Here is a 12351-nt window from a genome sequence, read left to right on the forward strand (position 1 = left end):
GAAGCTAAGGTGACAGGCAGACGGGTGAGGTGTGGGAGAGGTGGTCAGACATGCCGTGAGGAACACACACACCATCCCTCAACTGAGCCAGAGGTGTCAGCCCAGCCCTGTGCCATTTTCACCCATCCTCACCCATCCCTGTTCACCTCCAGCCCGTGAGCCCCCATCTGCACAGCAATGCCGATATGACGTGCACATACAGAATAGCCTGCTGTCCACACCCCAGTTTCGGCCTTTCCCCAGACCCTGTTAACCTCAGAACCCCAGGACACGAGCCCATCACATCTTCCAGAGCCCCGGTGTGCGCATGTGGAGTGCGGTGTGGTTTGGGGGGGTGTCCGGTGGGAGGAGGATTTGATTCCTGTTTCCTGCTCCTACTCACTCAGCCCTAGGAGGTGACTGAGAGTGGAGAGGACTCAAGGGTAAGTGCTTGGGCCCAATACCTGGGTCCCTGTGAGAGGCTGTGTGGGGGGTGGGAAAGGAAGTAAACAGTAAACAAAGGTACCTGAGAAGGGGCAGGATCCCTGAGGGGGGCAAAGCTGGGGAGCAGCTGGCCAGCCAGGGAGGCCACTGCCTGGGTCATTTTGATAAGGGGCTTCCTGCCAGGATACAGAGGCCATTGAGCTGCAAGACTCACAGTCTACAGCCCAGGCCCCCACCCTGCCCCGTTTCTCAAGAACCCAATCTGAAGCCTGGGGTGGGGGTGGGGTCTGACTCTCTAGCTGACTCCTGAAGGGAGTTGGGGGTCACCCCCGTCTCCCAGCCCTGACCCTGCAGTCCTCTCAGGATTACAACCTCCTTCCCGGAGGGAGGAAGTGGAGCCCAGGTCCCCATGCTCTTGCCTTCAGTCTGGTCTCCTCACCACCCTCAGGCGTCCCAATAGGACCCAGGCTCCCACTGGGGCCTCTTTCTCTGTGACCCGATGGTGGGATGGGGCAGGCAGGGGTAAGAGGATGGGGCAGGAGAGACCATGTCCGGGGCCTCCTGGTCTCTTGGGGGTCAGAGGCTCCAGGAATCTTTACGGCAGGAAAAGGAGACTAAAAATAATCCGGAAAAGGGAGAGTCCGGAGAGAGGAACTGGGAAATGGGGGGCGGAGGGCCAGTTGGAGCAGGGAAATAGTGATGCATCCCCACCGCCAGCATGAGCGTGCGTGTGCGCAGACACTCACACACTGCGAACATCCCCACACAGACAGCACAGAACACATTCACCCTCGCACCCTCTCCCCCGACACTCCGTACACGCATTCCGCTCTCCCACTGCATACCACCCGGTAAGCACATAACAAGTACACTCCCGAGACACGCCACACAACACCCCTTTCATATTAGCACTAGAAACAGCACACACACACTTAAACTACACTCACAAACCTTCACACACACAACGGACACACACACAATTCATCAAGCAGATGCGTTGTGGCTATACTGGCAAGCTAAATCCCCCTTCCCGATCCCCTTCTCTTGTACCCCCTCCCCTGCCTTGGGTCTCTACTGGGGCACCCCCACCCTAGCCTCACTGTCTCCTCCATCCAGACTGAGGCTGCAGAAGCTAAGGCCAGAGAGAAAGGGAGGCTGGGAGAGCCAAGAAAGTCTGCCTGGGAGGGGCCTCGGGAATGAGAGGGGTGAGAGGTGAAGAGAGAAGACTGGAAATGAGAAGGAAGGAGAGGAAATACAGCAGCCTTCCCTACTGACTCCAAAATCATGGCTGATTTGCTGGCAAACAAGTTCTGCTTAGAGGCTTCGTCTACCCAAGGCAGGCCAGGGGGTGCCAATGAGGGTCTTTCTCTCTTTTCCCTCCCTCTTCCTCAGGGGATGACTCCAGCAGAGCCCCCCACTCCTTTGAAAAGCTCAAAGGAAGATGTCAGGCCAGTCTCTTCCTATAGCAACACCCCCTACCCAGAAGCCCCCTCGGATCATCCGCCCGCGCCCCCCCTCTCGACCTCGGGCTGCCCAGTCCCCTGGGACCCCCCACAATGGCTCTTCTCCTCAAGAACCTTCTGGCACCTCCAATGATGCACCAACTCCAATGTGCTCCCCCATCTTCTGGGAACCCCCCGCCTCTTCCCTCAAGCCCCCTGCCCTTCTGCCCCCTTCAGCTTCTAAAACCAGCCTTGACTCGCAGGCCTCCCCAGACTCTCCTTCCAGCACCCCCAGTCCAGTGTCCCAGCGCTCCATCTCCCCAGAACCTGCACCCAGGTCTCCAGTACCCCCACCCAAACCCTCCGGGTCACCCCGCACGCCTCTGCCCCTGCCCCACACAGCCCCCCGGGGCCAAGCCCAGGATGGCCCTGCCTCTGCCCCAGGCACTGTGCGGAGACTGGCTGGCAAATTTGAATGGGGGGCTGAGGACCGGGTCCAGGCTGCACACACCGTGGAGCCAGCTCCCCAGGGGGGCATGGATGTGAATGGGGAGAGAGAGACTCCGCGGGGCAGCCTCAGGAGAAGGGGATCCCAGGAGAATGGCGCGCCGGGTAAGCATTTCATGGGGTGAGGGTGGGCTCAATCCAGCTCATATTTTTTTGTTTTCAGTGGTTTAAGGCTGGGTCCTTTCAGGGGCTACCTTTTAAAAACTGGATTTTATGTTTGGAAGATCGGATTTTCATATTTCTGGGAGTTTGGTGAGAGTCGGTGTTGAAGAGTAGATGCCTGGGGCTGGGCCATGTTTCAGCTGCCGGGCAGGTTAAGGGGAAGGACCCTGGTCAGTGTGGGGCCGAGGGTCTTTTCCTTAGGACACCTCGTCTCCCACAGATGCTGCCCAGGCCTGCCCTCCCTGCTGCCCCTGTGTCTGCCACGTAGCCCGGCCTGGCCTGGAGCTCCGGTGGGTCCCTGTGGGGGGCTATGAGGATGGTCCCAAGGCCGTCTGCCGAGCCTCCCCACTGCGGACCTCCCGCTCCCGCCCCAACCCTCCCAGCATCAGTCACCCCTCAGTGGTCCTCACGTCTTACCGCTCCACTGCTGAGCGCAAACACCTGCCACCTCTCAAACCCCCCAAACCAACTCGGGTCAGGCAAGACACCACCATCTCTGGGGACCCCCCACAGCCAGATCTCCGTCTGCCCTCTGAAGATGGAAGCCAAACAGGTACAGGGCCTGGGAGAGTGGGTCCTTTGGCTGGGAGGGGAAGGGGTGGAGAGGTAGCATTCTACAGATGAACAAACTACAACCCCCAAAAGGCCCTGAGCTTGTTTTGTTTCTCCGCCAGCTGCAGCTCTAGGGCTGATGGGAGTTGTAGTTTTTATGGTAACAGTCTCTGCTGGGGCAGGAGTCAGGAGTCCGGTGGGGATTCTGGGGATTTATTCTCTTTACTCTGGGCTCTCTCGCTAGGGAACAGTCCAGATGAAGCCCCTCAGAATGATGCTCCAGCAACCATGGAGGGCAGGTACCAACAACCCTCCCGGCCTTACTCCTACCTGAGGGCAGACTCTCTGCAGGTCCTGCTAAGTCCCACCTCCACAAAGGTGGAGTGAAGGCGGCCTGGGGCTCTAGAGACAAGCAGCCCTGGTTTCCAATCCCAGCGCTGTTCCCTATCAGCTATGTGACTTCTGTAAGTCACTTAACCTTTCCAGGTCTCAGGCTCCTCATCTGTGAAATGGGGGTAAGCATACCAACAACTTCATAGACTATAACATTGGTGAAGAACCGGTCCCTAGTAAGTGCTCCATTTTAGTTCCCCCACCTTAAGCCTCTATTGTAATTATTGTCTGCAAGTCTATTTGGCAACCACGAACACCTCTTCAGTGTCGTCTGGGCTTGTTAATGATCTTAGATTCCCCACCACTCTCAGAGTTCATCTGAGCCCATTCATTTATTCAACAAGCATTTACTGGTGTTTGTTCTCCTGGGGTTTTAGATGGGGGAGAATGGGTATGTGGTAACCAGAACAGGAGGGACAGAGCTGCGGGTTAAGGGGAGGTGTGAGTTTGGGTTTACCAGGCTGAGTTTCATGGAGACGCAGAGAGGACATTTCAGATGGTGATTGCTACGTGAGAGGGCTGGAAAGATAAAGACTTGGAAGTCTCTGGTATACAGTATTGAGATAATGGGAGTAGATGGAGCCCGCTGAGTCAGGGCCTCCCATACAACAGGCACATAAAAATATCTGGGGTTTGGTCTGGGGAGCCACCAGGGTCTCCTGCACTCAACCTTACCTATCATGTGAGTAGCGCCCCTGGAGGTGTGCAGCAGGGTTGGCTCTGGGGGACTCCATCTCTTTTTCTCTCCACAGGGATGAGGGCCTGAAGGAGCTGAAGGAGAACTGGGAGGTGCCCCTGCAGGATGGTGAGGCCTCTGGGCCTGGGGGTCCCTGCTGTGGCCATCAGGCTGGGAGAAGGGCTCTGGGGCACTGGACTTCCCTGATGTGCTGTCTGCTCTCCAGAACCTCTGTACCAGACCTACCGCGCAGCCGTGCTATCAGAGGAGCTGTGGGGGGTCAGTGTGGAGGGGAGTCCCTCTCCAACAAACCCTGGAGAAGCTCCCACCTTCGCCAGGCTCCCTGGCCCTCGAAACACGCTGTGGCAGGAACTCCCAGCGGTGCGAGCCAGTGGCCTCCTGGACACGCTCAGCCCCCAGGAGAGGCGCATGCAGGAGGTGGCATACCTGGGGGCTGGCCCCGGGCGGGAGTGTGGCTGGGCCCTGGGCTGGCTGGGAACTGGGTTCCACGTCCCCCCTGCCCTTCCTCCGCAGAGCCTGTTTGAGGTGGTAACATCGGAGGCCTCCTACCTGCGCTCCCTGCAGCTGCTGACCGACACCTTTGTGCTGAGCCAGGCTCTCCGGGACACGCTCACCCCCCGGGATCACCACACCCTCTTCTCCAATGTGCAGAGAGTCCAGGAAGTCAGCGAGTGGTCAGTGGGGTCCTGCCCTCTCAGTGAACTGAGCGCCTCTTAACTTTCAGCCTGTCCCAGCGCCCCTGGCTCTCTGTCCCCCCCTACCGCAACACCCCACCCCTCGTTACTGACTGCTCCCCACCCCTTCAGGTTTCTCGAGGCATTACTGTCTCGTGTACGCTCTTCCCCCCACATCAACGACCTTTGCGATGTGGTGCATGCCCACGCTGTGGGCCCTTTCTCCGTGTACGTGGATTATGTGCGCAACCAGCAGTATCAGGAGGAGACCTACAGCCGCCTTATGTGAGTTCCAGGGCAGGGGCCAGGTCACACCTGTGGGGGAAGGCCGGGGTGCAGGTGGGGTCCAGACCAGCGCAGGCGGGGGGACCAGGACCTCCAGGCCCACTCCAGCGGACTGGGCTGCTTCTGCAGGGACACAAACGTGCGCTTCTCCGCGGAGCTGCGCCGGCTGCAGAGCCTCCCCAAGTGTGAGCGGCTTCCGCTGCCATCCTTCCTGCTGCTGCCCTTTCAGCGCATCACACGGCTCCGCATGCTGCTGCAGGTACCGTGGGGGCAGGGGCCTTTCCTGCCCCACCAACTTCTAGGGCCTCCTGCCCCGCCATCACCATCTCCCACCCCACCATGAACACAGGGCTTTCCTAAATCAGACCCAGCCCTGACTGGTTTGGCTCAGTGGATAGAGCGTCGGCCTGTGGACTGAAGGGTCCCAGGTTCGATTCCGGTCCAGGGCATGTACCTTTGGTTGCGGGCACATCCCCAGTGGGGGGTGTGTGGGAGGCAGCTGATCGATGTTTCTCTCTCATCGATGTTTCTAACTCTCTGTCCCTCCCTCTCCCTTCCTCTGTAATCAATAAAATATATTAAAAAGAAAAACAAAACACCTAAATCAGACCCCACACCTAAATCAGATCCAATCAGGGCCTCAGTCCAGGACCCACAAACTCTGCCTTTGAGCTACTCAAATGTCTCAGGGAGCATGCTGGGTGCAGGAAATGAACCTCTGGCTAGAGGCAGGAGTTCTCGACTTGCTCTGCCACAAACTGGCTGATTGACCTTAGGCAAGTCCCTTTCTCTCTCTGGGTCTCAGAGGGAATGTGGTGGTCACCTCAGCTGTACCTCTCACTGCATACCTCCCCAGTGGGGCTGATATCACGCCCAAGGAGGCAAAATTCATTCTTGGGAGGTAAAAAAAATCTTAAATATTCCAATGGTTGTGGTACTTCAAAAGGCCCTGGTACATAAAAGATGTACAGCATATCTGTGGTATTAAATTTCTAAAAAGGCTCCTTAGCAGGGTGATACTGATTTAAAAAAATAAAAGGTTGAGCCCTAGCTGGTTTGGTTCAGTGGACAGAGCATCGGCCTGTGGACTGAAGGGTCCCAGGTTCTATTCTGGTCAAGAGCACATGCCCAGGTTGTGGGCTCTGTCCCCAGTAGGGGACGTGCAGGAGTCGGCCAATCAATGATTCTCTCTTATCATTGATGTTTCTATCTCTCCCTCTCCCTTCCTCTCTGAAATCAATAAAAAATATATATATATTAAAAAAAGGTTGAGAAACACTCTATGGCAGAATAGAAACTTCTCCCCTAAACAAGGCCCCTCAGTGTGGGGATGTCAATGAGAAGCGTTCCCAACTAGATGAGCAGCATTTTTATATATCCCCAGTTTACTGGGGTCTTCCTCAGTTTAATATACCCCAATGTAGGCAAAATAATCATACATCATCATAGCAGTTAAACAGCTGTCGAGTGCTCTGTTCTTGGCATGGTTCTAAGTGCTATATACGCATTTAACCTACCAATGATTGTATGAGGGTAGAAACTATGATTGATCCACTTTATAGATGAGGAAACTGAGGCACAGAGAGGTTAAATAACTTGTCCAGGTCATCCAGATAATCACTAATGGAGACAAAGTTTAATTCCAGGCACTCTAACCACTGTGCTTTATTGTTTTTACTAATAGTTGTGGTTAGTAATTATTAAAATAACAGCAACCTTCTTTCAGCACTTACTATGTGCCAAGGACTATGTTAAGTACTTTACATATATTACGTTGCTGAATCCTCTATTGGTAGGCTAGGTGGGTATAGTCCCCAATTTACAGATGCAGAAACTGAGGCTCAGTGAGGTAACGTGACTTGCTCAGGGTTAGGCAGACAGTGAGCGGTGAGGTCTCTCAGCTTTGTTGAGGCTGGTTCCTCAGCCCTGTGAACCCCAAACCCCTGTGAGCCCTGTGAGCATTTTGCCAAGCCAGGCAAGGGGCCTCTGAGCTGCAGCCCCTCTGAACCCCAGGGCCCAGAGCAGGGGCCCAGTTACCCTTCCTCCTTGTCTTCAGAATATCCTCCACCAGACTGAGGAGGGGTCCAGCCGCCAGGAGAATGCCCAGAAGGCCCTGGGTGCTATCAGCAAGGTAGGCTTCCGGGGATGCTGAGGCTGGGGAGGTGAGAAGGGGGTCAGGGAGAAGGAAGGGTGGAAGGGAATAAGGGTGAGTGACTCAGCTCCCCTTACCCAGATCATTGAGCGTTGCAGTGCTGAGGTGGGGCGCATGAAGCAGACTGAGGAGCTGATCCGGCTCACCCAGAGGCTGCGCTTCCACAAAGTCAAGGTTAGCCTCTGTTTAGACTCCCCACCGTCCCTTTCCCCATGATGTGCTATGAAGAAGCCAGAACCTCCTCCCTGCTTCCTCCCAGGCCCTGCCTCTGGTCTCCTGGTCGAGGCGCCTGGAGTTGCAAGGGGAGCTGACGGAGTTAGGGTGCCGGAGAGGGGGCATGCTCTTCACCTCGCGCCCCCGCTTCACTCCCCTCTGCCTGCTGCTCTTTAGTGACCTGCTGCTCATCACGCAGCCTAAGAGGTGGGTCCCAGGGAGGGTGGGAGCTCAGGCAGGGGTGAGGAGGAGGAGTCTAGCTGGACTTCTGTTCTCCTTCTGAACTTCCTCTTCCCTGGGCAGTGGGCAGCGGCTACAGGTGCTGGACTATGCCCATCGCTCCCTGGTCCAGGCCCAGCAGGTTCCGGACCCATCTGGACCCCCTACGTTCCGCCTCTCCCTTCTCAGCAACCACCAGGGCCGCCCCACCCAACGGCTACTCCAAGCTTCCTCCCTGTGAGTTGTGTCTCCTAAAGGGACCTTGACCTGACCTCTCAGAGCCTACCACCTCCTCCCCAATCTCTCTCCTCTGTGGCCCCTGCCTAACCCCCAGTAGGATCTCCTGGGCTAATTGGGACCCTCCCTTGTCCCACCAGATCAGACATGCAGCGCTGGCTGGGAGCCTTCCCCACCCCCGGCCCCCTTCCCTGCTCCCCAGACACCATCTATGAGGACTGTGGTGAGTAACCCCTAAAGGGAGAGGGAAGGAAAAGTGAATCTTAAGGGGAATATGAGGGAGAAGCTAAAAATAGTCTTGATCCTGCTGTAATGTCACCCCACCCCAACCAGAATGTTCCCAGGATATGTGTTCAGAGCCTTCTACACCAGCCAAGACTGAGGGACAGAGTCTGGAGTCCAGGGCTCCCCCCAAGCACCTACACAAGAGCCCTGAAGGTGAGAGATTCTTTTATTTCTTCATTCAGTAAATGCTTATTAAGCACCTGGGAGGTGCCGCTCTCTCTTCTAGGCACTGTGAACCAAGCACACAGATATTCCTGTGCTGCGGAGCATGCATTCTAGTAGAGGTGAAACAAGAAAGAATAAACAAGATAAAAAGTAAATTGCATACAGTGCGCCCGAAGGTGATGAGTCTATGCAAAAAGAAAAGTGCAGCAGAGTCAAGGAGGGCAGGAGTGCCCAGGTTGGGTGGGTTACAAGTTTAAACAGGGAGGTTGAGGTGGATCTCAACGAGGAGGCACCGTGTCAGCAATGACTTGATGGAGCTGAGGAACTTAGGCACGTGGCATTCAGAGGAGGAATGTTCCAGTCAGAGACAGGAGTCAGAGGAAGGCACTGTGGTTGGTGTGTTTAGGAAACAGTAAGGAGGCATGTGTGGCTAGGGGGAGCGAGGAGAAGGGAGAGAAGCAGGTGAGGTCATAGAGATAACAGGGACCAGATCATGTGGGTCCTCAGAGATCCCTGCAAGGATTCTGGCTTCCACTCTGAGTGGGATGAGCAGCCACTGCAGGGCTTGACAAAGGAGTGACCCTGACCTTCTTTGGTGATGTTACCTCCACCTCCAATGGCCTTTCTACCAATGCTCCCGGTTCTTGCCATGACCCTCAGACACTAGACCCCATGGTGCCTCCTTTCCCTCCTGACCTGTCCCTTTCCCTGGCTCCACTGGGGCCCTTTTCTCTCTTTCCCTAGGCTGGTTGAAGGGGCTTCCTGGGGCCTTCCCTGCCCAACTGGTGTGTGAAGTCACAGGGGAACATGAAAGGAGGAGGCACCTTCGCCAGCACCAGAGGCTCCTTGAGGCTGTTGGACCCTCTTCAGGAACCCCCAGTGCCCCCCAATCCTAATGCATGCTGGGGAGGGGCACAGGCTGGCAGGACAGCTGGCAGCGTGGCACAGAGAGGACAAAGCTCATCTATCTATTGGATTCGCTGTCAGTGGAAATACATCTAGTGGCAACCAATAGGGACCAAGCTTCAGGACAAGGCAGCCAATGAAAACAGGATGGTCAGAGCCCAGGCAATGACGGAGAATGAGGCTGGTTTGAGTGTGTTGCCAATGGAGACAGAGGCTTAGTGCAGAGCGGCTAATGGGTGCTGAGCTGGCTGATCTGGACCCAAGAGATCAGTAGTGACTCTCTTTGGTTCTATAGCAACAACCAGTCCTGCCCTTTGAATCTAAGAAGTATTAGATTTCATTCTCAGGGTGTTTCCTGTGTCCTCTCAAGCCACGTTTTCTCTTCTAGAAGAATCCAGTGTGTTTCTTGGAGAATGTGTGTGTGTGTATCTGCTGAGTGTGGTATGTGTATGATCTTGCCTTCTCCCAGATGATTGACTGCCCCAGTTCTTCCCTCAGCCCCATTTTAACTATTATTCTCTCTGAGAAAGACCACAGGTCTGAGTGCCAGAGGAGAATGAGCTGGATGTGGCTTGGCAGCCAGAGGCCAGAGCTGGGGTTGAGAGCCCTGGGATCTGGATCTCTTGGAGGCCAGAGTTCCCTGACAATTGGAGGGTGATGTTATGGAGCAGACAAGCAGCCTGGCAGAGGAGCACAGGGGACTTCTGAAGATGGCCAGTAGCTGGGGCCCGAGGGCCCCTGAAGCCCACAAGCCCTTCTCCTTGCCCCAAAGCTTGGTGTCTGTAATCTTTGCTGGGAAAGCCCCCAACTGTACTATAATCAGCGTCCAGCCTTGGCCTTGGACCCCAAGAAACGGAAGCTGTGGATCATGGGCCAGCTGATGAGCTTCTGGACTTTCCTGCCTTCATCCTGGTCCTCTCACAGAGACGTGGGGCCAAGCAGTGGGCAGAGAATGGAGAGCATCTGCTTCTGGATGAGAAATTGCCCCCATGCGATGCCACAAGGAGGTGAGGGACTGACAGAGTGGAGCAGACAGTTGCCTGCGAGTGGGGCCCAGGCCTGGCACAAGGCCTTCTCTGAGCTAGGCCATCACACCTTCCCTTCACTCATGCACAGAAACTTGCCCAGGACAGAAACTGCCACGCAGACCACAGGAGGCGCAGGGACTCTCAGAGACTCAGAGGGAGAAAGGCACTGGCATTGGCATGTCTATTCTTTGGAGATTCACCAAGCACAGTGCCTGGCATATGAGAAACCTTCAATAAATGTTGGTGGAGCTGTATTAAGGTTCTTTGGGGGACTGTGTGCTTCAAGGAGCAGTGGTTTCCCAATGTGGCTTTAAAAGGTGGGTGGGGCTGGCTGGAAAGGGATTCTTTCAGAGCAGAGGTCAGTTCTGCTGGGAACTGGGCTTGGATACTAGGCACAAGCTCCAGCGTGTCGGCCCACTCATCCCTGCCCAGGGACCCAAGGCTGCAGTGGTGGTGGATTTGCAGATGCTAGGGTGGAAGGCTCCTGCAGGTTGGGGGAGAAGATAGGGCAGCGCCAGGTATGGCTGGGGCTCCAGCAGGGGATGAAGATGCAGGGAGCAGGACAAAGAGGGCAGTCAGCAATAAAGGTCTTTCCTGACCAGCCAAGCATCCCTGTGTTTAATTCAATCAGTTCTACACCTGTTTACTGAGTGCCTTCTATGTGCCAGGCATTGTTCTAAGATCTGGGGATACAGAGATGAAAAACACAAGGGCCTTGTCCTCAAGGAGCCTACATTCTGGGTTAGGGGCCAGGTGGAAAGAACAATTCCCAATTGTGAACAATTTAATAAGCAAGATAAAACCAGGTAACAGCTATGGAGAAAATACAGCAAGGGCTGTGATATAGAATACTTCGTGTGTGTGTGTGTGGGGGGGGGGGGCGCTTTGGGGAAGATCCTGGAGGTAACATTTGAGCTGAGACACAAATGACAAGAAGGAAGCAGCCCTGGGAAGATCTGTGCAAAGAGCATTCCAGGGTGGTATCAAAGGGATTGAAGTCCAGGAAATGAAGGTAGTGGTCGTGGGGAGGTGCATGTGCTCCTTAAGTTTCCTGGTTGGGGAGCCTCTCTCCACCAAACTCCCTCTCTCTCAGAGATACTCAGAGAAAGACAGACAGACAGACATTGGAGGCTCACACAAAGCTACACATATGACCCATATATGGTACTGCCTAGCTCCTCAACCCCTCCCTGAGCCCTGCCACCGAGGAGGCCCCCATGCACCACTTCAGGTGTCCTAGTAATGGGGTAATTACTAGTAGAGGACAAAGACCAGATAAGAGTTGTTTTGGGGATGTAAAGGCACATAAAATACAACCACATGTTCCAGAAGAGACCGAAAAGACAGGAAGGAAAGGGGCCTGTCTGTTCCTGTTATCTTAGAGTCCCTTTCCCAATTGTGAACAATTTAATAAGCATTTTGGGATGACAAGTGAGTGTGTGCAGTCTGGGAGGGGTGTTCATTTGGCAGGCCTGTTGGAGAGGGTGAGGGGCATGAAGGACAGCTATGTGGGAGAGGGGTGGATGTGGGGCAGCGAGACCACCATGAGTGTGGAGAAAGTGGATGGGAGAAGCGCTGGGGCTGGGGTAAGGAAGACAGAGTGGGGAATGATGGGGATGGTATAGGTGGTACCGTGGCTGTAGGTAACTTGGCAAGTCATGAATTCTCTCCCTCCACCCCCTGCACACCTCCACAGGGATCTACCTCTCTGTCATACGGCTGTACTACTCCTGCTGGTCCGGTATCCTCTCCATCCTGTGGTGCTCCTCACCCTTCCTGCCCCTCTGAGTCACCTTCTGCAGTTTCATCGTAGGTGTGGGAGGAGGGTTCATGGGAGAAGTCTCCCAGTGCTGCCCTGTCTGGTGTTCCAGGCATGGTGGTGGGGGTGACAGGGGTCAGTACAAATGTTCCAGGTGGTAGAGAGGTTCATTGACCCATTTGGGGGGTCCTGAAGCTGCCATAACTCCATGCCTTCACATTCTATCATACTGGGGAGGTGGAAGAAAGTCAT

The 12351-nt window shown here is 55.1% G+C and overlaps 1 protein-coding gene across 2 annotated transcripts; it reads left to right on the plus strand.

Moving 5' to 3' along the window:
* Positions 1–1864: 1864 nt before the first annotated feature.
* Positions 1865–10944, plus strand: ARHGEF15 (Rho guanine nucleotide exchange factor 15; the record flags this gene model as incomplete). Of its 2 annotated transcripts, XM_080679531.1 has the most annotated exons (15): positions 1865–2477; positions 2755–3087; positions 3331–3385; positions 4232–4284; positions 4382–4593; positions 4690–4850; positions 4983–5135; positions 5265–5394; positions 7192–7266; positions 7369–7461; positions 7547–7707; positions 7804–7956; positions 8097–8179; positions 8290–8394; positions 9151–10944. In XM_080679531.1, the coding sequence occupies 15 exons, from the start codon at positions 1865–1867 to the stop codon at positions 9300–9302; spliced, it is 2532 nt and encodes an 843-aa protein (XP_080535657.1). In that variant the 3' UTR covers positions 9303–10944. The 2 variants fall into 2 exon arrangements, with proteins under 2 accessions (XP_080535657.1, XP_080535656.1); XM_080679530.1 differs by lacking the exon at positions 3331–3385 and having other exon boundaries at positions 2755–3140; positions 4239–4284.
* Between the last annotated feature and the right edge of the window lie 1407 nt (positions 10945–12351).

This window comes from Plecotus auritus (assembly GCF_963455305.1).
Source record: "Plecotus auritus genome assembly, chromosome: 7".
NCBI lineage: Eukaryota > Metazoa > Chordata > Mammalia > Chiroptera > Vespertilionidae > Plecotus > Plecotus auritus.